A 27077-nucleotide genomic window follows, 5' to 3' on the forward strand; every position below is an offset into this window, starting at 1 on the left:
TATTTTGGCAATTGAGAATTCAAGTTGCTCTTAATAGAATATGGTAGGAGTTCCTTTTTAACTGTATTATTAACTGTATTATTACTCTTTAGAGACTTGATGGATCAATAAAAGGGGAATTGAGGAAACAAGCATTGGATCATTTTAATGCAGAAGGCTCAGAGGTATGGTATTAGTGGGTGGCTGATTTTTTTTAATCTACTCGGTTTTATTTTTTTTCTCCCAGGAAATATAACAAATATTGCACAAAAACTGAAGATAGAATAAAATGAGGGATGTATTCTGTTGAAATTCCATTGCTGTGGCAGAGACTATACGGTTTACAACTCTTAACAAACAAACAAAAAAAGAACAAAAAAATCCCTCAAAACAAACAAAAAAAATTAAAAAGCTAAGAGCAGGTTAAATAAGAAACACAGAATTTATGAAAATGGTGTTTATAACTAATATAACTACATAGTTATATTTTTAGATTTTTGTCAGTGCTCTTTATCAAAGTAATTTTAAGTGCTGTTTAGAAATTGAAGAATTTAATTTATTTTGTTGTGTAGGACTTAATCCTTCAGTTTTTACAGGAACACTGAACTTTAACTCAAGCTTTTGACATCAAAAACCTACTTAGGCAATGGGCAGAACTGAGTTGTGTATATCCTTGCATAAAGAAAAACTATGTCGAATAGCTTTAAATCTGGCTTCTGTTATTTTCATTTTTTCCCTCTTATTTCCTTGCCCTGGAAGAAACTGCAGAATTGATTTCTAGCCATTGTTTGTGTACCACTTAAGCTTCCTAGTTTATTTAGGTTTCCTATTATGGAAGCCATTCCATACCTTTGATAATCTTAGATCTTTTGTCCTATACTTTCAGTAATAGAAGCATAGCATTTGTCAGTTGCTGCTGAGCTTATGTTTCTGCTATGGTTGAGGAGGCAGGACTTCATTTCATAACATAAACTTCAGATATTTGTTAAATACAGAAGTTAGTTCTGTTTTAAATTTCTAGTACAGACATAATTGCCTTTTTCTGGAATCCTTGTAGTTGTACTGTACAGTTTTTAAGAAGAAGGGGGATCCAAATTTCACACAGCATTCAAGAATGAAGGCAAACTATGAAGTTGTACAGCAATAAAATTGTTACCTGTTTTATTCTCTATTTCTTTCCTAATAATAAATGTCAAAATGTCATGCCTTTTTTTTTGCTAATACTGAGCTAAGGTATTCATGGAAATATCTACAACAACTCCAAGGACTCATTCCTGAGCAGTAATGGCTTCTATTACCTTTGACTGTACTTGAAATTCAAATTTATTTCCTATTTCACTTTAGTTTCATGTGCTTTTTTATTGCCTGTCTCATAAGATCCTTCTGTAGTCCCTTGTAGTTGTCCCTGAATAACTCTGTATCATCTGCAAACTTTGTCACCTCATTACTCATCTCATTTTCCCATTGTTTATGAATATGTTGAAGAGCATTGACCCAGGCAAAACACTTTAGTTTCCTTTACAAAAAAAACAGAGGGACTTGGGCACACGTGCGGCTTTAACAACAAGGGGGTTTGTATTTTTGGCCAGTGCTTTGCTTGTTTTTTTTCTTCCCAAGTGACTTTTTTTCATCTTCCAGGATGTTGCTTCCTTTAAACCATGGAGAAACTGATAACTTCGCAAGAAAAGTTGATATCAGTTTGCTTTATACTTATACAAGGTCTGGCTGGACTGGAGTTCAATGTCTGCATAGCAGCTCATATGGTGCTGTGTTTTAGATTTGTGATGAAAACAGTGCTAATAACACACTAGTGTGTTAGCTGTTGCTAAACAGTGTTTACATAGTGTCAAGGCCTTCTCTGTTTCTCACTCTGCCCCTCCAGTGAATAGATTGGGTGGTGCACAAGTAGTTGAGAAGGGACATAACCAGGCAGATGACCTGAACTAACTAAAGAGATATTCCATGCCATATAACATCATGCTCAGCAATAAAAAAGTAGAGAATGGGGTTTAGGGAGGTTTGCCATCTTTTGCTTGGGAATTGGCTGGACATCAGTCCTGCCCATGGGAAGGTGGCGAGAGATTGCATTTGCATCACTTGTTCTGTTTTCTTTCTCTTTTTCCATTTCTCCTTTACTTACTAAACAATTTTTATCTTGACCCTCAAGTTTCCTTGCTATTAGTCTTCCTTTCTCCTTCCCCTGTCCCACTGGGGGTGTGGGGGAGAAGTGATTGTGTGGCTGCATGGTGCTTAGCTGCCTAAAGAAAATACTAACTGGTCTAAAGAAAACATTGGACCAATACTTGTTGAAGATGAAGGTGATCACCTGACTAATAGGAATTAAGTAAAAGCAGAGGCATTCAATGTGTTTTTAGCCTCAGTCTTTAATAATACTGATAGACCTTGGGCTGCCTGATCCACTGAGTCAGAGGACCATGAGTGTGGGAACAGTGACTTTCCATTTGTGGACACTGAAATTGTAAGGGACCAACTGTATCAGCTGAATGTTCATCAGTCCATGGGGCCTGACGAGATTCATCCCAGAGTATTGAAGGAGCTAGCAGCTGTTACAGCAAGACCTCTCGATCATTTACCAAAGGTCTTGGGAGTCTGGGGAAGTCCCTGCTGACTGGAAGCTAACCAGTGTTATTCCAATCTACAAAAGGGCATGAGGGAAGACCCAGGGAACTACAGACCTGTTAGTTTAATCTCAGTACCTAGAAAAATTATGGAGAAGATTATACTGTGTACCTCTGAAAGGCATTTAAAGAGCAATGCAATCATCAGGCACAGTCAACATGGATTCACAAAGGGAAAGTCCTGTCTAACTAATTTGATCTCCTATGATAAGGTCACCCACCTAGTGGATGGAGGGGAGGCAGTAGATGTAGTTTTTTTGGATTTTAGTAAGGTCTTTCATACTGTCCCTCACAGCATCTGGAGAAGTTGTCCAACTATGGGATGAGCAGGTTCACGGTGCGTTGGATGAAGAAGAAACTGAAGGGCAGAGCTCAAAGGGTTGTAGATTAATGGGGCTACATCTGACTGGTGACTCTCTTGAGGGACAAGAGGCCTTGCAGAGGGAGGGTTCTAGATAGGTTGGAGCATTGGGCAATCATTAATGGCACGATATCTAACAAGAAGAAATGCCAGATTCTGCACCTAGGACGTTGTAATGCTAGACAAATATAAATTGGGAGAGGAGTGGTTGGAGAGCAGCCCTGCAGAAAGGGATCTGGGGGTCCTGGTTGACAGCAGGCTCAGTATGAGTCAACAGTGGAACCTGGCAACCAAGAGGGCAAACTGCATTCTGGGGTGCATCAAATACAGCATATCCAGGCAGTCAAAAGAGGTGATTATCCTGCCATATTCAGTGTTGGTGTGGCTTTACCTTGAGTCCTGTGTGCAGTTCTGGGCCCCACAATTTAAGAAGGATGTGAAGTTCCTTGAATGCATCCACAGGAGGGCAACAAAGCTGGTGAAAGGTTGGAAGGCATGTCCTGTGAGGAACAGCTGAGGACTCTGGCTCTGTCTAGTTTGGGGAAAAGGAGGCTGAGGGGTGATCTCATTGCTCTCTGCAGCTTCCTGAGCAGGGGAAGTGGAGAGAGAGGTGCTGAGCGCTTCTCCCTGGTATCCAGTGACAGGACGCATGGGAATGATGCATGGGAATGGTTCAAAGCTGTCCCAGGGGAGGTCCAGACTTCACATTAAGAACAATTTCTTTATGGAGAGTGTGGTCAAACCCTGAAACAGGCTTCCTAGAGAGATGGTTGATGCCCCAAGCCTGTCAGTGTTTAAGAGGCATTTGGACAATGCCCTTAATTACATGCTTTAACTTTTGGTCAGTCCTGAAGGGGTCAGGCAGTTGGACTAGATGATCATTGTAGTTCCCTTCCAACTGAAATAGTCTATTCTATTCTAATAACAATTTACTTGCTCTAGCCATGACAAACAACTTTTTGTATTCCAAGTCTAATATATGTTTATGATATACCTTAAGAAGTATATGAGTTCACAGTCTGCTCCACAGAGCATATAAAGAAGCGTCATATTGATTCTTTGAGGGATATTATAGCTAATATATATAAAACTATTTCTTTTTTTATCATTTCAGGACTTCTGCTTTTTGCTGTCTACCAGAGCCGGAGGATTAGGTATAAATTTGGCATCTGCTGACACTGTAGTTATATTTGATTCTGATTGGAATCCACAGAATGATCTGCAGGCACAGGCTAGAGCTCATAGGATTGGACAGAAGAAACAGGTACGCACACTTCTCTTTTAAACTTCAAACCTGAAGGAGGGTTTCATTATGTTAGCCATAAGCTGTCTGTTTGGGCCATTGCAGTCCTCATATATTTTGAGAATAACTAATACTAATAACTAATACTTGCCAAAAATGTCTAAAAATGTTAATATTCCTAATTTGCCTTTTAATTTTTTTTTTAAGTCTCCCTATACAGAGAGATTGCATGGCAGCTGTAGTATATGGATAGGGAGAGGATCTGTGTACTTGTCCCACGTTCTTTGGCATTGTGTCATTCTAGAAAGTAACTGCTGTGCTTCGGGCGCATCCATTTTATTTCGTTTAATACTTTGCAGTTCTCTTTGGGTTTCTTTCTGGCAGAAGACTTCAAGTAGTGATCAGTCATAACACATTTCCTTATGGCCCTGCTTGTGCTTAATCATAGAAGTTTAAAGAGGAGAGGTCTAAGAATTTCCTTCTTTTATTTTTTTTAAATAATTTCTGTAGAGACTGTGATAACATGATTGACTGGTTTCATATACACAATACTAGTTCAGTAAGATTTAGAAATTTGTAATCACAGCTAATGTTTCTCCCTGTTGTTGCTCAAGGATTTTTTGTTAACTTCATCTGAGTATTTTTTCATGTGTAATTTGTGAGCAGGTAAATAAAGCCTTTTTTATAATATGCATAGGTTAATATTTATCGGCTAGTCACAAAAGGATCAGTAGAAGAAGATATTCTTGAAAGAGCCAAGAAAAAGATGGTGTTAGATCACTTAGTAATTCAGAGAATGGATACTACAGGGAAAACTGTACTGCATACAGGCTCTACTCCCTCCAGGTATATTTGTTTATTCTTTCCTATTACCTTATGCTTAAGTATACCTGACTATTTGAGCAAAAATGCAAGTAATTTCACTTGGTTAATAAAAGGCAAAAAATATGTGGTAAGCAGTTATGTAAGTAAAGACTGCAAAGTATATTTTCTTTGTAAATTTTTTTTTTTACATATTAAATATAGGTTTTAAGACAAAAGGAAGTTTGACTCATGGTTATAGTAATTTGAAACAAATCACTAAGATAAAGTGTTTACTTAAAACTTTCTGTATTTCAGCTCAACACCTTTTAATAAGGAAGAGTTGTCAGCAATTTTGAAGTTCGGTGCTGAGGAACTTTTTAAAGAACCTGAAGGGGAAGAAGAGGAGCCTCAGGTAAGTGGAACAGTGCATCTACTCTTCATGGACAGAGAAACATATGAATTCTTTTGTTGTAAAGAGAAACTTCTGTTTCAGGAAATGGATATAGATGAAATCCTGAAAAGGGCTGAAACTCGAGAAAATGAACCAGGCCCACTGACTGTAGGAGATGAGTTGCTTTCACAGTTCAAGGTATTGCTCTGTTACCTCCCTCTTTCCTTAATTATACTTTCCTTTATAAATGCTATTTTTTGTTCTTCTTTACCTATTCATCTTTTCTTCATTCTTATATCATTCACACATCATGCAATGGGTGAGTAACTGGCTCACGGGTCAGGCACAAAGGGTTATAGTAAATGGGGTTACCATCAGGCTGGCGACTGGTCACTAGTGGGGTTCCTCAGGGCTCCATGTTAGGCCCAGTGCTCATCAACATCTTCATAAATGACTTGGATGCAGAACTTGAAGGGATACTAAGTAAGTTTGCAGATGATACAAAACGGGGAGGAGCTGTTGACTCCCTTGAGGGCAGAGAGACCTCGACAAATTAGAGGACTGGGCAATCACCAACCATATGAAGTTTAACAAGGGCAAGTGCCAGATTCTGCACCTGGGATGGGGCAACCCTGGATGTACGTTGACTGGAGAATGAGATGCTGGAAAGCAGTGCTGTGGAAAGGGATCTGGAGGTCCTGGTCAATGGCAAGTTGAATATGAGTCAGCAGTGCCCTGGCAGCCAGGAGGGACAACCATGTCCTGGGGGCATCAGGCACAGCATTGCCAGTTGGTCAAGGGAGGTGTTTGTCCTGCTCTACTCTGCACTGGTGCGGCCTCACCTTGAATATTGTGTGCAGTTTTGGACACCACAATATAAGAAAGATATAGAGCTATTAGAAAGCATCCAAAGGAGAGCTACAAAGATGATGAAGTGCCTTGAGGGGAAGCCATATGAGGAGCAGCTGAGGTCACTTGGTCTGTTCAGCCTGAAACAGAGGAGACCGAGGGGAGACCTCATCACAGTCTACAACTTCCTCACAAGGGGAAGTGGAGGGGCAGGCACTGATCTCTTCTCTGTGGTGACCAGTGACAGGACCTGAGGGAATGGCATGAAGCTGTGTCAGGGGAGGTTTACATTAGATATTAGGAAAAGATTTTTCACCCAGAGGGTGGTTGGGTGCTGGAACAGGCTCCCCAGGGAAGTGGTCACAGCACCAAGCCTGACAAAGTTCAAGAAGCACTTGGACAATGCTCTCAGGCACATGGTGTGATTCTTGGGGATGTCCTGTGCAGGGCCAGGAGTTGGACTTTGATGGTCCTTGTGGGTCCCTTCCAACTCAGCATATTCTGTGATTCTGTGAAATGGGTGAAACAGCAAGTCAACTCTTTGGCATGCAATATCTATTCACCTATACAGGGTAATTAATGCCAGTGCAAACATGTAAAAATACATAATATATTTTGCTAACAAAATAAGAAAGATATTTACAAATACATTAGTCCTTGATTTAATTGTTAGAATAATGGGGAGGGCTGTTTTTCATTTAATGCTTTATGCTGTTAAGCACCTGTGTTATTTCTGAAAACAAAGAATGAAATTTGGATTTCTTAGTTGATGACTTTTAGAAATTCCTTTCAGCCCCCATGTAAACATGAATGCCAGATATGCTTAACTGGATAATACTTAAAATATTGAGTGAGTCCAATTGTGGGTGGTGAGGGTTTTTTGTTTGTTGGCGGGTTTTTTGTTTGTTTTTGTGGATCTTTTTGTTGTTGTTTAGGTTTGGTGTGGTTCTGCTTGGTTTTGTTTAAGTCAGGGCAGGACTTCTTTAGATCAGTAGAGTACTAAATCATTTTCATGCTAATCATTCATTTGCAGTATATTGTGATTTCTACTGTTTATTATTGTTTGGTTAGTTCTAAATTATTATACTTCCATATTAACTCCAACATATAGTTAGACTTGCTTTCTACTTTGAAGGAAATTAAACAACCATCACAGCTATCGGGGATGCATTTCATAGCGTTTTTATATTACTCAACTTGTAAAAGAAGAAAAATATTCTCATCTTTATATTCAGCCATGTTGCATGAGGTGTGTGTGTTTCATATATGAAAATACTTTCATTACAGACAGTGTTTCATGAAGCATTTTATATGTGTACGTTTTGTGTATACACAAATAAATAAAATATGCCATTCTGAACTAAGTTTTCCTAATATATTAATTACTGACTCTTTGTTTAAATAAAATCACGTACTGATTTGGTTAAAATACTTATGTTCCAATATATAAGGTGGCTAACTTTTCCAATATGGATGAAGATGACATTGAGTTGGAACCAGAAGAAAATTTAAGAAACTGGGAAGAAATCATTCCAGAAGTCCAGCGGCGACGAATAGAAGAGGAGGAAAGACAAAAAGAGCTTGAAGAAATATATATGCTCCCAAGGATGAGAAACTGTGCAAAACAGGTATCTCTGAGTTTTGATCAACTAACTTTGATTTTGTTGTTGTTCTTTGTTGTTTATTGCTGTTGTTTTGGCTTGTACTTTTGAGTTGGGTGGTTTTCACAAGTGGTACACACACACACATTCCTCCCCTCATTTTTGACAGGCTAGATAATATATTAATAAAATGTTTTAGTCATGTAGCTTTGAACTACTTAATCTGAAATTCCAGATCAGCTTTAATGGAAGTGAAGGGAAACGCAGTAGGAGGAGAAGATATTCTGGATCTGATAGTGACTCAATCTCAGAAAGAAAACGACCAAAAAAACGTGGAAGACCTCGAACTATTCCTCGAGAAAATATTAAAGGATTTAGCGATGCAGAGATTAGGCGGTAAGATGTGGGGGGACATGCATGTTTAAAGGGACAAAACATATTTTTTTATCATTTTGGAGTTTGAAAATATGGAAAACAGTCTATTTTTCATGAATTTGGTTGAAAATTTTTATTCTAGGCATTTAAGGCTTTACTCTGTGTAGTTTCGGGTGCTGACATAAGGAACTGTTATGTCCAGAATTTGAACCTATTTTGATGAGGAATAACATGGGGTTCAATGTTTTGTTTTGTTAAATTTCTTGCCATTGTAATTGTATTAATGTTATATGATGCTTTTTAAAGCTAAAAAAAAAAAAAAATCCATTTTGATAAGTTGTTGTGCTTTAACCTCCGTAGGCAGCTAAGCACCACACAGCTGCTTGCTCAGTCTCCCCCTGAGGGATCGGGTAGAGAATCAGAAGGGTAAAAATGAGAAAACTTGTGGGTTGAGATAAAGACAGTTTAATAGGAAAAGCAAAAGCCACACGCACAAGCAAAGCAAAACAAGGAATTCATTTACCACTTCCCACTAGCAAGCATTTACCCATTTCCTGGAAAGCACGGCTTCATCACGTGTGACAGTTACTGGGGAAGACAGATACCATAACACCAAACATCCCCTCTCCCTCCTTCTTCCACACAGTTTTTATTGCTATGCATGACATCATATGGTATAGAATATCCCTTTGGTCAGTTGGGGTCAGCTGTCCCATCTGTGTCTCCTCCCAACTTCTTGTGCACCCCCAGCCTACTCACTGGCAGGGTGGTGTGAGAAGCAGAAAAGGCCTGTTTTGCTCACAAATACAAAATGGACTAGCAGGTATGGTGCTCCGAAGAAAATTAACTTTTATCTCAGCGAAAACCAGTACATAAGTGAATCTGTACAGCTGGTCCCACAATCATGGCTAGACTTCGCGAATGAAGATTTGAGGAGGGCTCTACCCACGTTTGTTACAAGCGCGCTGGTGGCTAAAAAGGCCAATACAAGACAGGCACGTCCGGTTACAAAAGGCACAGCAAAAAGACTCCTTAGGTGGTATATTCTGCAAGGCACGATTCTTTCTGCGTTGTCTTTTCTCCTCGAGAGTGATCCTGCGTGCTTTCTCAAAGGCATCAGCAGCGTTATAGATAGTGTGTCTCCAGACCTCCCGATTGGAGGCCAGAGTAGACCAGTTATGTTGATCAATATGGCCAAGGCTGAGATGTTGTTTCAGGGAGTCCTTGTATCTTTTCTTCAGGACTCCTCTCATGCGGCAGCCAGTGGCAAGTTCACCATAAAGCAAGATCTTAGGGAGGTGGTGGTCCTTCATCCTTGAGATGTGTCCTGCCCAGCGCAGCTGTGTTCTGAATCTGTACAGCTGGTCCCACAATATTTGGTGCTAAAAATACTTCTTTGGTAGAAGGAGTAGAAATTGTTTTGCTTTACTTTGATTGACTTGTGAAATGCTACATTGCTTCTGTATTCATATTTCTCTAAAATACTGTAAAGCTTATAAAATATTTTTGATTATATAAATAGCCTTAAAGAACCTTGTTTCCTTTTCATTTTATCTAATATATAATGGTTTGCTGCTTTTGTCAGGGGTATTCTTGTGCTTGCATTCCTTTATCTTTCATGTTATGTTTTCCTGTCTTAAAATCAACATAAAATTGTAGCTAGCTTCTCTTTATTATGAGAGGCCTAACATAATATCTGAATTCTCAATTTACTATAAATCTACATTTAATTTCTATTAGACACATCACATTGCTGAATTCTTTGTCTTGTGAAACTAATTAGGAAAGAAATTTTTGAAATTAATTGCATCTTCTATTGTTTTATTTCTATCAGTCATTAAACCAAATAGAACTCTGGCTTTAAACGTGGGTTGTCTTCATATACTAAGCTGTCCTAGTCTCTCTAGTTCTTATTTTCTTTGCATTGTCCACATAGCCTTGTACTAAGACTTTACAAATACATTTTTAACATCAATGTAGTTAAGCATGGGACCCCTGGTGGCCTAGTGGTTAGCATGCGGGACTCTCACCGCTGCGACCCAGGTTCGATTCCCAGTCCCCCCGGGCAGATGGAGCCAGTTAGCCCTGTGAGGCCATCCATCTATGAGAAGGTCACTCTAAACAAACCTACGTCCTGAGGACCTCACTGCCATTGTCCAAGCTTGCTTGGCCCCGGCTGATGAACCTTAGGATTAAAGGGTGGGCTCAGTTCAGCGCAAGCTGTGTCTCACCTAAAAAATCCATTGTGCAGGCTGGAAAGGTGAAAGACCTTTCCCAAAAATCTTCGTTCGCAAAGACTGGCCATTGTTTTATTTTTATTAGTTAAGCATACATTTTTTTAACTGCAAAATTATTTTATGTTATTAGGTTTATCAAGAGTTACAAGAAATTCGGTGGCCCACTTGAAAGGTAAACTAATTTGCTTATATTTGTATAACAACTTGGTACCTTGTTTCCATTAAAATTAGAACAGTGCACCAAGAAACCTTAGGTTGAAGAGAAAATAATGTGCCTAATCTTTTGCCTGCACTATAACATGAATTTATTTTTTTTCCTTTCATCATATATGGTATGTAGACAGCCAGTTTGACAAATCTTTAAATTTGGCAAGACTGCTTGCTTTTTCTTTATACTTTACCTACTGTCCTGTTTAATCTGCATTAGTGACAATCATTTAGGTTTTTTGTTTGATAATTGTACACAGCATAGCAAGTGTGGGTGAATGATAACTTACATGATCACTTCTCTAGTTTCAAAATCTGAAGAAGTCATTCGTAATACTGAAGTTTTAGAGCTGTAAAAACATTTGTTTTCTTCCAGGTTAGATGCTATAGCTAGAGATGCTGAGCTAGTTGATAAATCTGAGATGGACCTTAGACGTCTGGGAGAACTTGTACATAATGGATGCATTAAGTCTTTAAAGGACAATTCCTTTGGACAAGAAAGAGCAGGTAAAGTGTGTTTGGGGGTGAGGGAGAGGAACAAAAAGTATCAAGAGATCTGAATGATTCTTGCACTTTGATTATAACAAAACAATTGTGTTAGGGGAAAACATTAACAAAATGTTAGCATGCTAGGTGATTTAGGAATGCAGTAGAATTTAGTAGAATGCAGTATGGTTTTGCTTTACCATGAAATTTAAAATTAATCTGCTACTATTAAGTGGAAGACCTTAAGATTCTGGAGTTTAATTAAAGCATTTGGTTAAGAAAAATTCATTTCTTATAATTGAATGTCTGCTGCTATAGCATCAAACTTTCTTTTTTCTCTATGTTTGTCTATAAGATACACGTAAAGGCTAAATATTTTAATAATTTGGTCCTTTATTTTAAGGAGGTAGATTTGGCAAAGTTAAAGGCCCAACATTTCGAATATCAGGAGTGCAGGTGAATGCAAAGCTAGTCATTTCTCATGAAGAAGAGTTGGCACCATTGCACAAATCCATTCCTGCAGATCCAGAAGAAAGGAAAAGGTATTTTTTTTTCTTCCTAAAGGAACCCATAATGTAGAAAGTTATTTAAGGCTTTTTGGCGTATATTTAAGCAATCCAGACTCAAAGTACACTGGGACACCCATGTTGCTCCATTACCTCTAAGAACTGGCACCAGCATTCTGCACCACATCCTTTCTTTATTCTTTCTTTCCTCTCCTTAGAAGTCAGTATTTGCTTTGGCTTCTGAACTGTATTCATTGGGGACTGGGTTCAGTTACTCTTAATTATTCCAGACTAGAAATTAGGCTTGTTGAGGAGCTACTTTGTGTCACCTCTACCTGAGAGAAAGCAATATTTGTCAAAATGGAGCAGATGGTAATTGTTGGTAGTTGTTTAGCCCTGTGAACTTTTTAGCTTGTTACCTTGTGTATCGTATTCCCTAGACTATCTGCTTATTCATTTAGCAGTTAAGCTTATCTTCATAGTTAGCCAGTTCTGACTCAGTCCATGGCCACAGATAGATGTCTGGTTTTTATATCTTGATCTGCTTTAAAACATGTTTTGGTACTGATTTTAATAAATATTTTATAGAAATTGTAAGAAAGCCTGATAGTTATCTGGATTACCTACTAAATATACCAGGATCTTAGTGCTGTGTGGCATGTTCTCCTATCCCTTACTAAGTTTGAGAAGTTTGCTTATCTATATTTCTAATTTATTTCTACTAGATATGTCATCCCATGCCACACCAAGGCAGCTCATTTTGATATAGATTGGGGTAAGGAAGATGATTCCAATCTGTTAATAGGTATCTATGAATATGGCTATGGCAGCTGGGAAATGATAAAAATGGATCCTGATCTCAGTTTGACACAGAAGGTATGTCATCTACAAAATTTCATCAAGGACTTTTTTTGTTTAGGTGATAATCCTAATAAGAACAGTTACTGAAAGAGCTTATTTTATGATAACTGAAATTGCACAGAAGTTAGGTCAGTTGTACTCCTTTGTATCCTTTTGGTAAATTATTAGATTTTAAGATTTTGTGTATTCAGTTGAAGTATACCTTCTCAGAGTGTGCTATGTTTCTGTATTTCTATGTATTTGTATCTCTGTCACTTGAATTCTCTCTTCCATCCTCTGCTTCCCTAGTTTAGATACTCTAGTTGTGTTCATTTTAATTAATTACAGACCTTTGGAAAAAGAGGCAGGCAGCTCAGGAAGAGTACAAGGATGTTGTTAGGTCATGTAGAAAGAAAATTACAAAGGCAAAAGCTTAACTAGAATTCAATCTGGCCACTGCTGTAAAAGATAATAAAAAGTGTTTTTATAAATACATTAACAAAAAATGGAGGGCCAAGAAAAATCTCCATTCTTTATTGGACCCAGAGGGGAACATTGTCACAAAAGATGAGGAAAAGGTTGAGGTACTTAAGACCTTCTTTGCCTCAGTCTTTGACAGTAAGACCAATTATCCCCAGGGCAACCAGCCCCCTGAGCTACTAGACAGGGACAGGGAGCAGAAAAGAATCCCTGCAATCCAAGAGGAAGCAGTGCCACCTGCTGTGCCACTTAGACACTCACAAGTTTATGGGACCAGATGGGATTCATCCAAGGGTACTGAGGGAGCTGGCAGAAAAACTCATCAGTCCTGGCTAACCAGGGAGGTCCCATATGACTGGAGGTTGGCCAATGTGACGCCCATCCACAAGAAGGGCTGGAAGGAGCATCCAGGGAACTACAGACCTGTCAGCCTGACCTCAGTGCCCTGCAAGGTGATGGAGCAGGTCATGTTGAGTGTGATCACACACCACCTATAGGACACATGGGGGATCAGACCCAGACAGCAGGGATTTAGGAGGGGCAGGTCCTGCCTGACCAACCTGATCTCCTTTTATGACCAGGTAACCCACCTAGTGGATGAGGGAAAGGCTGTGGATGTAGTCTATCTGGACTTCAGCAAAGCCTTTTACACCATCTCCCATGACATACTCCTGGAAAAGCTGGCAGCCCATGGCTTGGACAGGTGCATTCTTCACTAGGTTAAGAACTGGCTGGATGGCCAGGCCCAGAGAGTGGTGGGGAATGGTGTTGCATCCAGTTGGTGGATGGTCACTAGTGCTGTTCCCCAGGGCTCAGTGTTGGGCCTGATCCTGTTTAATATCTTCATTAATGATGTGGACAAGGGGATCAAGCATATCCTCAGTAAATTCGCTGGTGACACTAAGTTGGGTGGGAGTGTTGATCTGCTGGAGGGTAGGAATGCTCTGCAGAGGGATCTGAACAGGCTGAATCAATGGGCCAAGACCAATTGTATGAAGTTCAACAAGGCCAGGTGCTGGGTTCTACACTTGGGTCACAACAACCCCATGCAATGCTACAAGCTTGGTGAAGAGTGTCTGGAAAGAGGCCCAGCAGAAAAGGACCTGAGGGTCCTGGTCGACAGCCAGCTGAACATGAACCAGTAGTGTGCCCAGGTGGCCAAAAAGGCCAATGGCATCCTGGCTTGTATCAGAAATAGTGTGGTCAGCAGGACCAGGGAAGTGATCGTCCCTCTGTACTTGGCACTGGTGAGGTCACACCTTGAGTACTGTGTCCAGTTCTGGGCCCCTCACTACAGGAAAGGCATTGAGGGGCTGGAGCATGTCCAGAGAAGGGCAATGAAGCTTGTGAAGTGTCTAGAGAGTAAGTCATATCAGGAGCAGCTGAGGGAGCTAGGGTTGTTTAACCTGGAGAAAAGGAATCTCAGGGGAGACCTTATTGCTCTCTACAACTACCTGAAAGGAGGTTGTAGCACGGTGTGCATCGGCCTCTTTTCCCAGGCAACTAGTGACAGGCCAAGCACCTCAAGCTGTGCCAGGGGAGATTCAGGTTGGACATCAGGAGAAATTTCTTCACAGAAAGGGTTGTTAAGCATTGGAATGTACTGCCCAGGAAGGTGTTCGAGTCACCATCCCTGGCAGTGTTCAAGAAATGACTGGACATGGCACTTAGTGTCATGGTCTAGTTGACAAGGTGGTGATCACTCAGTGGTTGGACTCGATGATCTCAGAGGTCTTTTCCAATCTAAATGATTCTGTGATTTTGTAATTTTATTCTTGATCTTTTGGAGGGAAATTGGTTTGGGGATTTTGGTTTGGTTTCCCTATCCCTGTTTCCCTTGCTTGAAACTGTCTTTCATTTGCAACATGAGAATTGCTGTATTTATCGGATTAGAAGTAGTGCAATGGCTGCTTAGAATTAGTGAGAAACATTTAGGGAAAAACTGGAGTGAAGCAAACTCAGTGATACTGCCAACAACCTGTAGCTTTGAGATTTGAGGAGCCAGGGTTGTATATAAATCTGTTTAAGGATATCCTGTCCCTGCCTTCCATTAATTTGCTTGTTTTATGAAACCACTCATTTATATTTTTGGCTTCTGGCATATCCTGTGGTAATGAGTTAATACATTTAGAAGCACAAGGCAGAACTAGGAGATCTGAATTTTTCAGATAAACTATGAGAGTGGAAACAGAAATCTGAGGCTAGTTTCTTGAGTTTACTGTAAACTTTGTGCGACTATTTTCAAGACTACATTAATTGTGTGTTTGAGGAAAAATTAAATGTTTAAGTTCTCCATTCCTTGAAGCATGCCTGCAGGTATAGTTGGAGTGGATTTGTTTTTTACCTATTTTTTTAATTCAGCTTTTTCTGTTCCCAGTGTTCCAGACTAGCAGCTTCCTAATTTGATAATATGTACTTATAGTTGATGCTACCATTGCTCTCCTCAGATTTTACCTGATGATCCAGATAAGAAACCCCAGGCCAAGCAGTTGCAGACCCGTGCAGATTACCTCATTAAATTACTGAATAAAGACCTTGCAAGAAAAGAAGTGCAAAGACTTACTGGTGCAGTAAGTTAAGCTTAATATTCAGTAGTGAGATAACATAATATGCCTGTGGGAATGTCAGCAGATATATGTTTTATTCTTAGTTCCACTCTGTGTAATTTTTCTCTGTATTGGTAATAGTATTATATGAGATTAACTCAAGGAATGTATTGCAAGTTTAATATTGCTTTTTTCTCCCTTATTTGTATATATTCTCTACTGTTGCATTAGGCTTGGTCTCCAGTCCTGAGAAAAGTGGTGATCATTAGTGGCAATAAATAAAATTAATGATTTCTTTAACATAAAAACCAAAATCTTTTTCTTCAACTGTGATGCAGACACTTGTCAGTTGACATAATAAAAGTACTAATTTGCATTCAGGGCAATTCAAAGAGGAAGAAAACAAGAAGTAAGAATAGAGCAACAAAGGCTGCAAAAATTAAAGAAGAAATAAAAAGTGACTCCTCGTCACCACCCTCAGAAAACTCTGATGAAGATGATGAGTATAATGAGGTAAACATCATTCATATAAAGATTGTATCTTTTAGAAATTTTTAATATTTTAATATAACATCTGAATATAAAACTAGTGTTTCTGATTAATCCATTATTACTACTGATAATGATTCTTCAGGTAGCAACTTTTGTTCAGGCTCGGGAAAAAATTAATCTTGATTAGAAAGTACAGCATGAATAAACAATGTTTTGAGACATGCAAGTGAATGCTTCTGCTACTGATCACAATCCTCTGGGATCTGCCATTCAGCCAGTTCTCAATCTACCTTACCATCCACTCATCCAGCCCTCACTTCCTGAGTTTGCCTATGAGGATATCATAGGATACGGTGTTGAAAGCCTTGCTGAAGTCAAGGTAGACAATATCCACTGCTCTCCCCTTATCTATCCAACCAGTTGTCCCATTGTAGAAGGCAATCAGGTTGGTCAAGTACGATTTCCCTTTGGTGAATCCATGCTGACTACTCCTGATCTTCTTGTCTTCCATGTGCATAGAAATGACCTCCAGGATGAGCTGTTCCATTACTTTTTCAAGGATGACGGTGAGGCTGACTGGCCTTTACTTCCCTGGGTCCTCCTTCAAAGATGATTGAGGGTGACCTAACACTGATGTCTGCCAGTCCCCTCAGCACTCGTGGATTCATCCCATCAGGGCCCATGGACTTGTGAATGTCAAGTTTGACTATTAATAGATACTGTTCTAACAGGCTACTCAACTTTGTTGTGTTTTTATTACTTCTGATGTATTCCTTTAGGACTCTGTTTTTGTTGGGTCATTTATTTAAATTTATCACACAGCAGAAACCACTAGAGAGAAGAAAAAAACCCCAACAGATTAAGTTTAGGGGCCACGTTACACCTAATTTTGTGACTTTGAAGGTAGCTGAAAGAACACTAGATTCTTTGGAACATCTCGGAAAAAGAGAAAGTTGTTCCCTTCTCCTGTGACTGTGACATTTAATTTGTGGTCAGTCAAAAGTTACTGGAACAAAACTAACCAGAACAGAGGTCTTCTATCATCACAATGCCCTGAAAAATCAGCTCAGTCTTGTGATGCCTACTTCCTTATTATTTTTAACTCTTGGCAGCTTAACTACCTTTTACGGGGCAGATTTCTTTGGTAATATGAAAGTTAAATGGATTTAATCTCTCACACACCCCCATTACCCCTGCCCAATCAAGACTTGTTTTGTGTCATATCAAGGAAATGAGTGAGTAGTCCTCATTTTGTTTCACAACTGCATCCAGCTCCATTTGATAGGTGTTAAACCTATTTCTAAAGAAATCACACACAGAAAAAAAGTGCATTTTAATCTGATGGTTACAAAATTTGTATAGTTAGGAACTCGATGTGACATATATGTTTGTGTATTGCAGGATAAGATTGTTTCAGTGAAACGTCCACATAAAAAAATTAAAGCAAAAGAAGAAAATGAAGAAAAGCCTGAGCCAGATATTGGTATAAAAAAGGAAGCTGAAGAAAAAAGAGAGACAAGAGAAAAAGAAAACAAGAGGAATCTGAAAAGGGAGAAAAAAGAAAAAGAGGATAAGAAAGAATTTAAAAATATTAAAGAAAAGAGAGAAAACAAAGTAAAAGAATCCATACAGAAAGAAAAAGAAGTAAAGGAAGAAAAGGTAACTAGGTTTATTTTTTCTTATATAGCACTAGAAAAGGCCACTAGGGATTTGTGAATGACTTTGAGTTGAAAAGATATTTTGGATCATTCACTTTACAGTTGTCATTTCATTGAAATTTTTTGCATCATATGAAGTTTTATTTTTACCACTTGTAACTAGAAGGACAGGTAAATGAAATGGGAAATTGCCTCTTTAAAGATCCATAGCTTAGTGGGACTGAGTGCAAGTGGTGCAAAGAAACTTGTCCATTCTCCTTCTCCATCCCTCAGAGAGAGAAAATAAAAGGTACTGTCACTGAATGTCAGATTTTTTTCTTTTTTTTGTGTTATTATTGAAGAGAATGCAATAAATACAGTGATTGCCTAATTACAGTATAATTCCAGGCCAAAAATAAGGTTTGCTTATCAGATAAATTTTCATATTTTGTTCTTAGGTAAATGAAATCAAATCTGAAAATAAAGAAAAAAATAAAAAAGTTTCATTGTTGGATATTCCAGTTCATATTACTGCAACTAGTGAACCAGTTCCAATATCAGATGAATCTGAAGAACTGGATCAGAAGACATTCAGTGTGGTAAGTCCCTTGCTGATAATTTATTGTTTACACTTGATATTCTAAATGAGCACAATTTCTGATGTTTTTGATGCTGTTAGGCATTATAATACAGATATCTATTGCCAGTAAAATCTTAGATCAGTGAAAGGTTATTGATGCTATACTAAATTCAGTTTTGTTTTCAGGCCAGCAGTTTTATTTTATTGCATTTATGCAGTATAGTGAAGAGTATTTGTCTAGTTGTCTGTGTGCTGGACAGTTTTAAAATACAGACTGTGAAGATCCATCCTCAAGAATAATTTGTGGATACTGTTTCTTAAAGGACAAAACTGAATGAGGAAGGAACAAATCCTAAAGTCCTTAGAAATATCTTGCCCAAGTAATATCTCTGATACCAAAAGAATTTCAGTTATATCACTACTTTTGACCGCAACAGAATCAATATTGGAAGAAAAAAAGGGAGGTGTGTAACATTTTATAGGTCTATTGGGGCCTTTGGAAAGATGCTAAGGAGTTATTTTGAGCAGCTACTTTTTTGCTGTGAAAGTTCTATCATTCAGCTCTCAACAGTTGTTACTGCTAGACAGGTTTACTGTGTCTACTGTGGTGCTGGCTATGAGAAGCAAATTATCTTGTTTTCTCATTGGTATGGTACTGACCAGTTTATCTATGTGGGGGTTGTTGTTTTGTGATTTGTTTTTTATCTAAATGATGTTATAAGTGACTGGCCACTGTGAGTGGCCAGGTGACTGAAAATCACACTATTCCCATGAACAATTGTACTTCTCTGTTCACATCTACACTTAACTTAAGCAGTGTACTTTGTAAACTGTCTTTTTAAAGGTTGCTTTAAGCTGTGGTTAGTGCAATAGGTAATGTAGCTGCTTAATTACTTAATGGCATGAACTGGTAATGGAACAGCTTCACTGATTTTTGAGTTGTCCCTAGATGTTCCCACAGTGATGGTGATGTTCTCCAAAATCCCTCATATTTTTGATTCTGGATATACAGACTTGCCTCTCTTCCTAAGTGGGAGCAATTCTAGGTTGGGTTTGCATATAGAACATTTTTTTGGCCAGGCCCTCTGTTCTGGAAGGTATATTCATCATTATGCCATAATCAGATGAAATCTAACTAGCATGTTTACATTTTAAAATGGAAATTACTGCTGTGGGTTGTTGAGGCTAACTCATTTGACTTCTTGTCTACCTTGTGGCAGGTAAAAATATGCATTTCGTCTGTCTACCTTGCTGTTGTGATTGAATGGTATTTCCAAGCAAGCATCTATAATTTAAAACACACTAACTGGTTTATCTGTATTTACTATTAACACATTTGAATTAGTGTGAAAATTCAAAAATACACATAGGAAATATATCTATCAGTACATATGTGTTGTCATCACTGTTACTAATTTAGGCACACCTAAACTAGATTTATCCTAGCATCTGCATAGAACTCAGGCTTAAAAACTACTCAAAGGAATGCTGATCCTCTGTTGAATGCCAAGTTTAATTATTGCAGAAAGTATCTATTTAAAATATATTCTCATTCTTGACACTGAGTTTGTATAGCTTTCAAGGCTCTAAAAAATAAAATAAGTCTTATCCTTGTCTTGGTTTAAAGACAAATATTGGGAAGTCGGAACTCTAATAAGATGAACTCTCCCTTTTTATAGAGGAACCCAAAAAAAAATGAGAGGAGGTTATAATTGAAAAAAATAACAGTTTACTAAAAGGAAATAGCAGTAACTACACAGATACAGAGGAAACGGTTTACCCACAGAGAGGGGAATGCACCACCCACGTGGCCCCCCAGGAACAAAGGGGAAACAAAATGATTGAGGGTTTTTTTCCCCACCAACCCCCTCCTTCAGGTCTTAACTGCACAGGTGGTACCAGTTCGAAGTCTCTTTGTTCCCTGGCTTCCGAGCGGCAGGGGGTGCAGCTGTCCCACGCCGGGTGAGCAGTGAGCAAAGCGGAGTGGCGAGGGGGGTAGTGTGCAGCCATCCCACGCCAGGCGAGCAGCAGCAGCGAGCTAAGTGGAGTGGCTCCCAGCTGGCTCAGTCGTACCTCGGAGCTGTCCGCTTCAGCACCGAAACTCTGTACTAGCACTCTGGAGGAGAAATGGGAGGAAGAGAATTGGCAGGTGGCAGAAGGGACCAAATTTCTCCATGGGTTTTTTGGGGACAGTCCACACTGTTTCAGCGACCAAGGCAAGATGGCGTACTTCTGGTTCCCGGAGTTTCTGTTGTCCCCGCCAGGCAGGGATGGCTTCCAGCCACAGCTGAGGCCCCAGAAACAAATTTTACCTACATTGAAACCCCCCCCTTCCCTCCAACTCCCCGTGTCGGGAGGGCGGGGTGGCCCCCTTCAGATGATGTAATGATATGAATATTGATCGCTATAACTCTCTTCACTGGCTTGTAACCATAACAGTCCTATATACTTGTGCTGAAAGTTAAACCCGTGATTGGAAAACCTAGTTATAATAATTCCTTTCTCTCAGAAAATCTTTTATATTAACTTAGTGCTTTCTTAAATCTTTAATATTTTTTACATACAATTTAATACTTTCATATAGGAGTAAATTTTCAACTGTATTTAAAAAACTACTTTTTCCAAATGAAACCTTGTAGTAAAACCAAAAGAGCTGCGAGCAAAGATTTGTTTTTTCATTTGGCTTACAACAGTACTGTCTTTGCATATGTAAGGGTGAGTTATGTTTTACAATTTTTATTATGTTTTTATTTTTTAATTAATGTATTCCTTTTTTACATTTTATAGTGCAAAGAAAGAATGAGGCCTGTCAAAGCAGCATTGAAACAATTAGATAGACCAGAGAAAGGCCTTTCTGAAAGGGAACAGCTGGAGCATACTAGACAGTGCCTAATCAAAATTGGGGACCACATTACTGAATGTCTAAAGGAGTACACAAATCCTGAACAAATTAAACAGTGGAGAAAGTAAGTTATTCTGCATGGTATTTCTTGAAAATGGGAAATCCATAATAGCTTCTATTAATCAGAACACTTTTTAATTATTTGTCTTGTTTCTTATTCTCCCTTTCTTTTACTTTTCTGCTGTACTAAATAAGGACTTTGTCTCAGTTTACCGAGACAGAAGTGTTTGCTAAGGAGGGAGAGATATGAGGAAAACCAAGCTTCTCCCTCTAAGCAATTTTAACTCCAAAATTAAGAGGCTCCAGTTGAGGAAATGTGGAGAAAGAAAAAATAACAGCTCTTTATTAAAGAATATATGTGTATAGGTAGACACAACAAAAGAAAAAAACCCCAACAATCCTGCACCCAAATTCCCACCAAAAAAAAAAAACAGTTCTTTTCACCTTTCAGCGCAGTTCTAACCACGACCAGCAGGGGGCGCTGTTGGATCTCTGGTGGAGCAAAGGCTGCAGTTGCTCTCTGGTGGTCAGCAGGGGGCACTGTTGAGCTCTGGCGGCCGCTGCGTGAGGCCCAGCGCATGGGAGGTGGCCAGATGGGACCCCCCCACTGAAGGGGGGAAAGGAGCTCTCTCTCCTCCCACACACCCTCCCTGAGTCCGGCAAAGGAGTGAAGTCCCCTCCCCAGAGGAAAGAAAAAAAAAACAAAAGCTCACCTCTCCCCACAACCACCGAAGCCATTAGCTTGGAATGTGGGGCTTTTGTGTGTGTGCTCACTCCAACCATCTCCTCCCACGGGGCACTGCAGCCTCTCAAGCAGCTCCCCTGCTCTAACCTTTCTTTCACAGTGGTAAAGGGAAAAAAAAATTCCAAGCAGAGTTCCCCTCCTTTTTTTTCTTTAAAACAAGAAAACCTATGACAGACTTATAAAAAGATGATTATAGATGGTTCAAACTTTTATTGGATTCACTTTTTTATACTTGCATAGCAATGCATTTTGTCCAGTAGGTGGAGTGTACTTTTTAAAACCAAAAGCAAACAAAATAACTATATTTAGAGTATATTTAATGTTTAGTGGAAAAGAGTTCTTATCATTAAAGAATCTGGCTTTTTCAACTTTGAAGTTTGTTTTGGTTTTTTTATTCGTACTAAAAATAGGCCATTATAAATTTGTGTATTTAACTTTGATTTTGAGTTGCAGAATCCTTTATTCTTTTTAAAAATATACTCTAAAATTAAATCAGATGTGAACTGACTTGATAGAAAATATTTATAACATACTCAGAAATGTATTTCAAAATGAAAGAAGAGTTTTAAGTGTTCTTATGCATCTGTGAGGTGATAACATTGGAAAAAATAAGAAAAATGTTGGTTTATAAACTTGCTATATTTTGTAGTTAAGTTCTTAATACAATTTGAGTTAGTTTTATCATAAAGTGTACTTAATTCCTTCACGGTTGCAAATATGGTTGCACTTCCATATATGACACTCCTCAGTCAAGTGTTTAATTTTCTTGCAGACTGTTGTTAACATAGAATATTTCTGCTGTTTGTACTTGCTTTATTTTAAAATATTGGGGTGAACTGAAATACAAAAACAATATCCATGTCTTAAAGACACTTTGGTAAATGTTATGTTTCTTTAAGTGGAAATTCATAGTAGGATCACAGAATCATAAAATCGTTGTTGGAAAAAACCTCTAAAATCATCAACCATTAACCTAACACTGTCATGTTCACCACTAAACCATGTCACCAAGTACCACATCCACATGTTTTTTGAACACTTCCAGGGATAGTGATTCCACCACTTTCCTGAGCAGCCTGTTTCAATTCATGAACACCCTTTCAGTGAAGAATGAGTATAGTAGAGCTACTATAATGTTAATTCTTAATAACACTACAGTACCATACATAGATTATTAAAATATGTATTTCATCAGTCTTTAATAAGACAGAATTTAGTAAAGGTATTCATGCTATATTTCTTATACAGATGTCATTAGGCACACCACTGTCTGGTTGTGTCTACTTTTGCAAACCTCTAGGCCAAAACTATAACATTTAAATCATCACAGTGAAAGAGCAGATAGATGCTTCTTGAATGTACACACTTGAGATGTTTCTGAACTAAACACTAGTTTTCATGCACTTTGCATTCTGCAGTCATTGTGATAACTATTACAAAACAACAAATTCCTGAAGTAATTAATTTCTGTGAAGTTTGAAATACAACTAAGTAATGATTGCTGTGCAGCTAGGTAATAATCTGTGTAATGGACTTTACAATGATTTCAGTTTACTGAAGTACTGTTGAAATAATTTCATTTAAGTCCATGTTCTGTTGTATGACTGTAGTTGGTTGACCCTGTCTAGATGCCAGGTACCCACCAAAGCCACTCTATCACTCCCCTTACCAGCTGGACAGGGCAGAGAGAATAACGAAGGGTTCACGAACTGAGATAAGGACTGGGAGAAATCACTCACTGATTACTGTCACAGGCAAAACAGACTCAAGGTGGGGATATTAATTAAATTTATTACTGACAAAATCAGAGTAGGATAATAAGTAGTACAGTAAATCTTAAAAACACCATCCCCCCACCCCTCCCTTCTTACCAAGTTCTACTTCCTCCTCCCCCAGTGGCGCAGGGAGATGGGGAATGGGGGTTGCAGTCAGTCCATCACAAGTTGTTTCTGTCACTGCTCAGAGAGAGGAGTCCTTCCCCCACTCCACCGTGGGGTTCCTCCCACGGGAGACAGTTCTTCATGAACTTCTCCAGCTTGAGTCCATCCCAAGGGCAACAGTTCTTCACAAACTGCTGCAACGTGGGTCACTTTTCCATGAGGTGCAGTACTTCAGGCACAGGCTGCTCCACAGCATCACAAGTCCTACCAGGAAAACCTGCTCCAGCATGGGCCTCCCATGGGATCACAGCCTCCTTCAGGCATCCACCTGCTCTGGCGTGGGTCTCCTCCACAGGTTGCAGGTGGATCTCTGCACCCCTGTGGTCCTCCATGGACTGCAGGGGGACAGCCGCCTCACCATGGTCTGCACCACGGGCTGCAGGGGAACCTCAGCTCTGACGCCTGGAGCCCCTCCTCCCCCTCCTTCTCCACTGACCTTGGTGTCTGCAGAATTGTTCACATGTTCTCACTCTTCTCTGGCTGCCATTTCATCTGTGCAACAACTTTTTTCCTTCTTAAATATGTTATCACAGAGACATTACTATCACTCCTAACTGGTTTGGCCTTGGCCAGCGGCGGGTCCGTCCTGGAGCTGGCTGTCATTGGCTCTGTCAGACATGGGAGAAGCTTCTAGCAACTTCTCACAGAAGCCACCCCTGTAGTCCCCCTGTTACCAAAACCTGGCCATGCAAACCCAATACAATGACACAATAAAAACTAATATATGGAAAATTATAACCTCTCTTTCTTTTTCCTTAGAAACTTGTGGATTTTTGTCTCTAAGTTTACAGAATTTGATGCCAGAAAGCTGCACAAGCTGTATAAACATGCAATCAAAAAACGCCAAGAATCTCAGGTAATACTTTCAGACTCTCTAAATATACAAATATATATTCTAAGTTTTATAATTGTTATTATTATATATCAATTGTCTACACTCAATACACTTTAAATGTATTTTACTGTTCGTAGTAAACTAGTCTGTTTTCTTAGGATATTTTCTGAAGAATTCAGATGCAACTCTGGGATTTATCAATGATTATTTTTATACTTGTCTCTTTTAGCACAGTGACCAGAATATTAGCAACAACGTGAATACACATGTAATTAGAAATCCAGGTAAGAAATCTTGAGCACATTATTGTGCTGTATATCTTAAATGATGGTATGTAAAATGAAATAAATTTAAAACTGTCTCCTAGAACTCCCATACTGATGGATATCATAGAAATAGGATTACTTAGCATAACTTCACTAGTTTGCTGATGAAATTCAACTGAGCATGGACTAAATTTGGCACTTACTGATTTTAGTAGCAAGTTATTTGGCCATTCTTTTAAAGTAAATAAATTAATTTTTAAAACCCACACTTTTTTGTATTTAATTTTGAGAAGGGAGAGAGGCCAACTCAACACTTGTAAACTTCTTGGAAGCTCTATACTTGTTTGTAGCAGTTGTAATGTCACCATATCATAAGAAAGATATTCCCTGAAGTCATGGTTAGCAATCAGTTATATGGGATGTCTTTTATTATTGGCAATAATACTGTTTTTCTGTGCTTCCACTGTTACCTTCTTGTAATACTTGGTTTTATACCATGTTATATAAAACCTAGAGTATGTTATCATGGGTTTAAAATGAGTATAATGTATTTTAGGAATACCACTAATAACCTTTCATTAAGGTGTACCTCTAAAGCTGGTGTTCACACTAGGGCTTTCTCTCCTTTGAGAGGAACTTCCTACCATTTTGTTTCAAATTGCTCTGCCAAAGGCACCTGGTCTCTACTCACTGCCCATTTGGACCACACTGATCTTCTCCATTCAGTCTGTAAGGTTGAAAAATTTAGTTTCTCAGCCCTACATATCTACATTTCTATCTTGCTTGCTTCCTTACTTCCGAGGTTTCTCTCAGTTTGCTCACATTACTGCATTTGTCTTTCAATTATTTAGATCTTGTTTCTGGCAAACTATAATGCCACTTTCACATTGCTTTAAATCTGACAGATAGAAGTGCTGTTTGAATTGATGAAGAAAAAAAATTATACTATATGAGACTTCCTTATAACCTCTGCTTTATTAAACAGATGTTGAAAGACTGAAGGAGAATACAAACCATGATGACAGTAGCAGGGACAGTTCTTCTGATAGATATTTGTCACAGTACCATGATCATCATAAGGACAGGTATCAGGGAGATGCTTATAAGAAAAGTGACTCGAGGAAAAGGTCCTATTCAGTCTTCAGCAATGGAAAAGACCTCAGAGACTGGGATCACTATAAACAAGACAGCAGGTAAATTGCTCTGTTAAGAATTCCCTTCCTGGTTTTGCAGTATGCTTGTAGTAAGCACCAAAGAATCTTTTCTAAGCAATGCAGAATTGCAAAGACATTTCTCTTATGCAGTTCTATTGAATTGACATAATTGTAGTTCTTACTATGTGTTCAGTAATAAGTAAATTTTTTCAGATACTATAGTGATAGTAAACATAGAAAGCTGGATGACCACAGGAGCAGAGATCACAGGTCAAACCTGGAAGGAAGTTTAAAAGACAGTCGGCCTCATTCAGATCACCGTTCCCATTCAGACCACAGGATACATTCAGATCACCGTTTCACTTCAGAATACAGCCATCATAAATCTTCCAGAGATTATAGGTACCACTCAGACTGGCAAATGGACCACAGAGCTTCTGGTAGTGGCCCAAGGTCACCATTAGATCAGAGGTCTCCTTATGGTTCAAGATCTCCTATAGGACACAGATCTCCATTTGAACACTCATCAGATCACAAAAGTACACCTGAACATGCATGGAGTAGCTGGAAAACATAACAAAGACCGACATTTTCTGGACCTTCTTTTAGCCATATACAGTAAACTTACACAATAATTGCCTTATGTGACTTGAAAGATATGGACTGGATATTCTGTCACTAGCAGTATTGTTACTTCTTTCCAGGATGCAAGGTCTATTATCCCAACAATAGAAAAATATTTTTGTATTTCAAATTTATGCTGCACTGTGCTGCAAATGTTGTGGCAGGTGGGGTTTTTTTTCCCCTCTTTAAGAAATGGAAAATGTTTACTTTTACAGGGACCTCAACACTGCCCTATTCAGACTGGATCTCATAAAACTGTTTTTAGGGTGAACACAGTTTAAATTATGTTTGCAAATGAATTTTTAAACACTGACCTGTGATCATGTTTCAGGGAGAAATGAGGAGTTTGTTTTGTTTT

The 27077-nt window shown here is 38.8% G+C and overlaps 1 protein-coding gene across 1 annotated transcript in view; it reads left to right on the forward strand.

Moving 5' to 3' along the window:
- LOC113960808 (chromodomain-helicase-DNA-binding protein 1-like) overlaps window positions 1-26672 on the forward strand; it is a 47637-nt gene extending 20965 nt beyond the window's left edge. The window contains exons 17-36 of the mRNA XM_027670561.1: window positions 93-164; window positions 4094-4243; window positions 4920-5068; window positions 5342-5438; window positions 5520-5615; window positions 7718-7894; window positions 8103-8263; window positions 10610-10651; window positions 11063-11193; window positions 11576-11714; window positions 12404-12554; window positions 15446-15568; window positions 15926-16057; window positions 17438-17695; window positions 18132-18272; window positions 21041-21219; window positions 24600-24696; window positions 24905-24959; window positions 25927-26134; window positions 26309-26672. Of these exons, the coding sequence (XP_027526362.1) occupies window positions 93-164; window positions 4094-4243; window positions 4920-5068; window positions 5342-5438; window positions 5520-5615; window positions 7718-7894; window positions 8103-8263; window positions 10610-10651; window positions 11063-11193; window positions 11576-11714; window positions 12404-12554; window positions 15446-15568; window positions 15926-16057; window positions 17438-17695; window positions 18132-18272; window positions 21041-21219; window positions 24600-24696; window positions 24905-24959; window positions 25927-26134; window positions 26309-26672 (2922 nt within the window). The remainder of the gene's footprint in view (window positions 1-92; window positions 165-4093; window positions 4244-4919; window positions 5069-5341; window positions 5439-5519; window positions 5616-7717; window positions 7895-8102; window positions 8264-10609; window positions 10652-11062; window positions 11194-11575; window positions 11715-12403; window positions 12555-15445; window positions 15569-15925; window positions 16058-17437; window positions 17696-18131; window positions 18273-21040; window positions 21220-24599; window positions 24697-24904; window positions 24960-25926; window positions 26135-26308) is intronic.
- The last annotated feature ends 405 nt before the right edge of the window (window positions 26673-27077 follow it).

Source organism: Neopelma chrysocephalum, unplaced genomic scaffold, assembly GCF_003984885.1.
Source record: "Neopelma chrysocephalum unplaced genomic scaffold, ASM398488v2 Primary Assembly neopelma1_96914, whole genome shotgun sequence".
NCBI classification, from domain to species: Eukaryota; Metazoa; Chordata; class Aves; order Passeriformes; family Pipridae; genus Neopelma; species Neopelma chrysocephalum.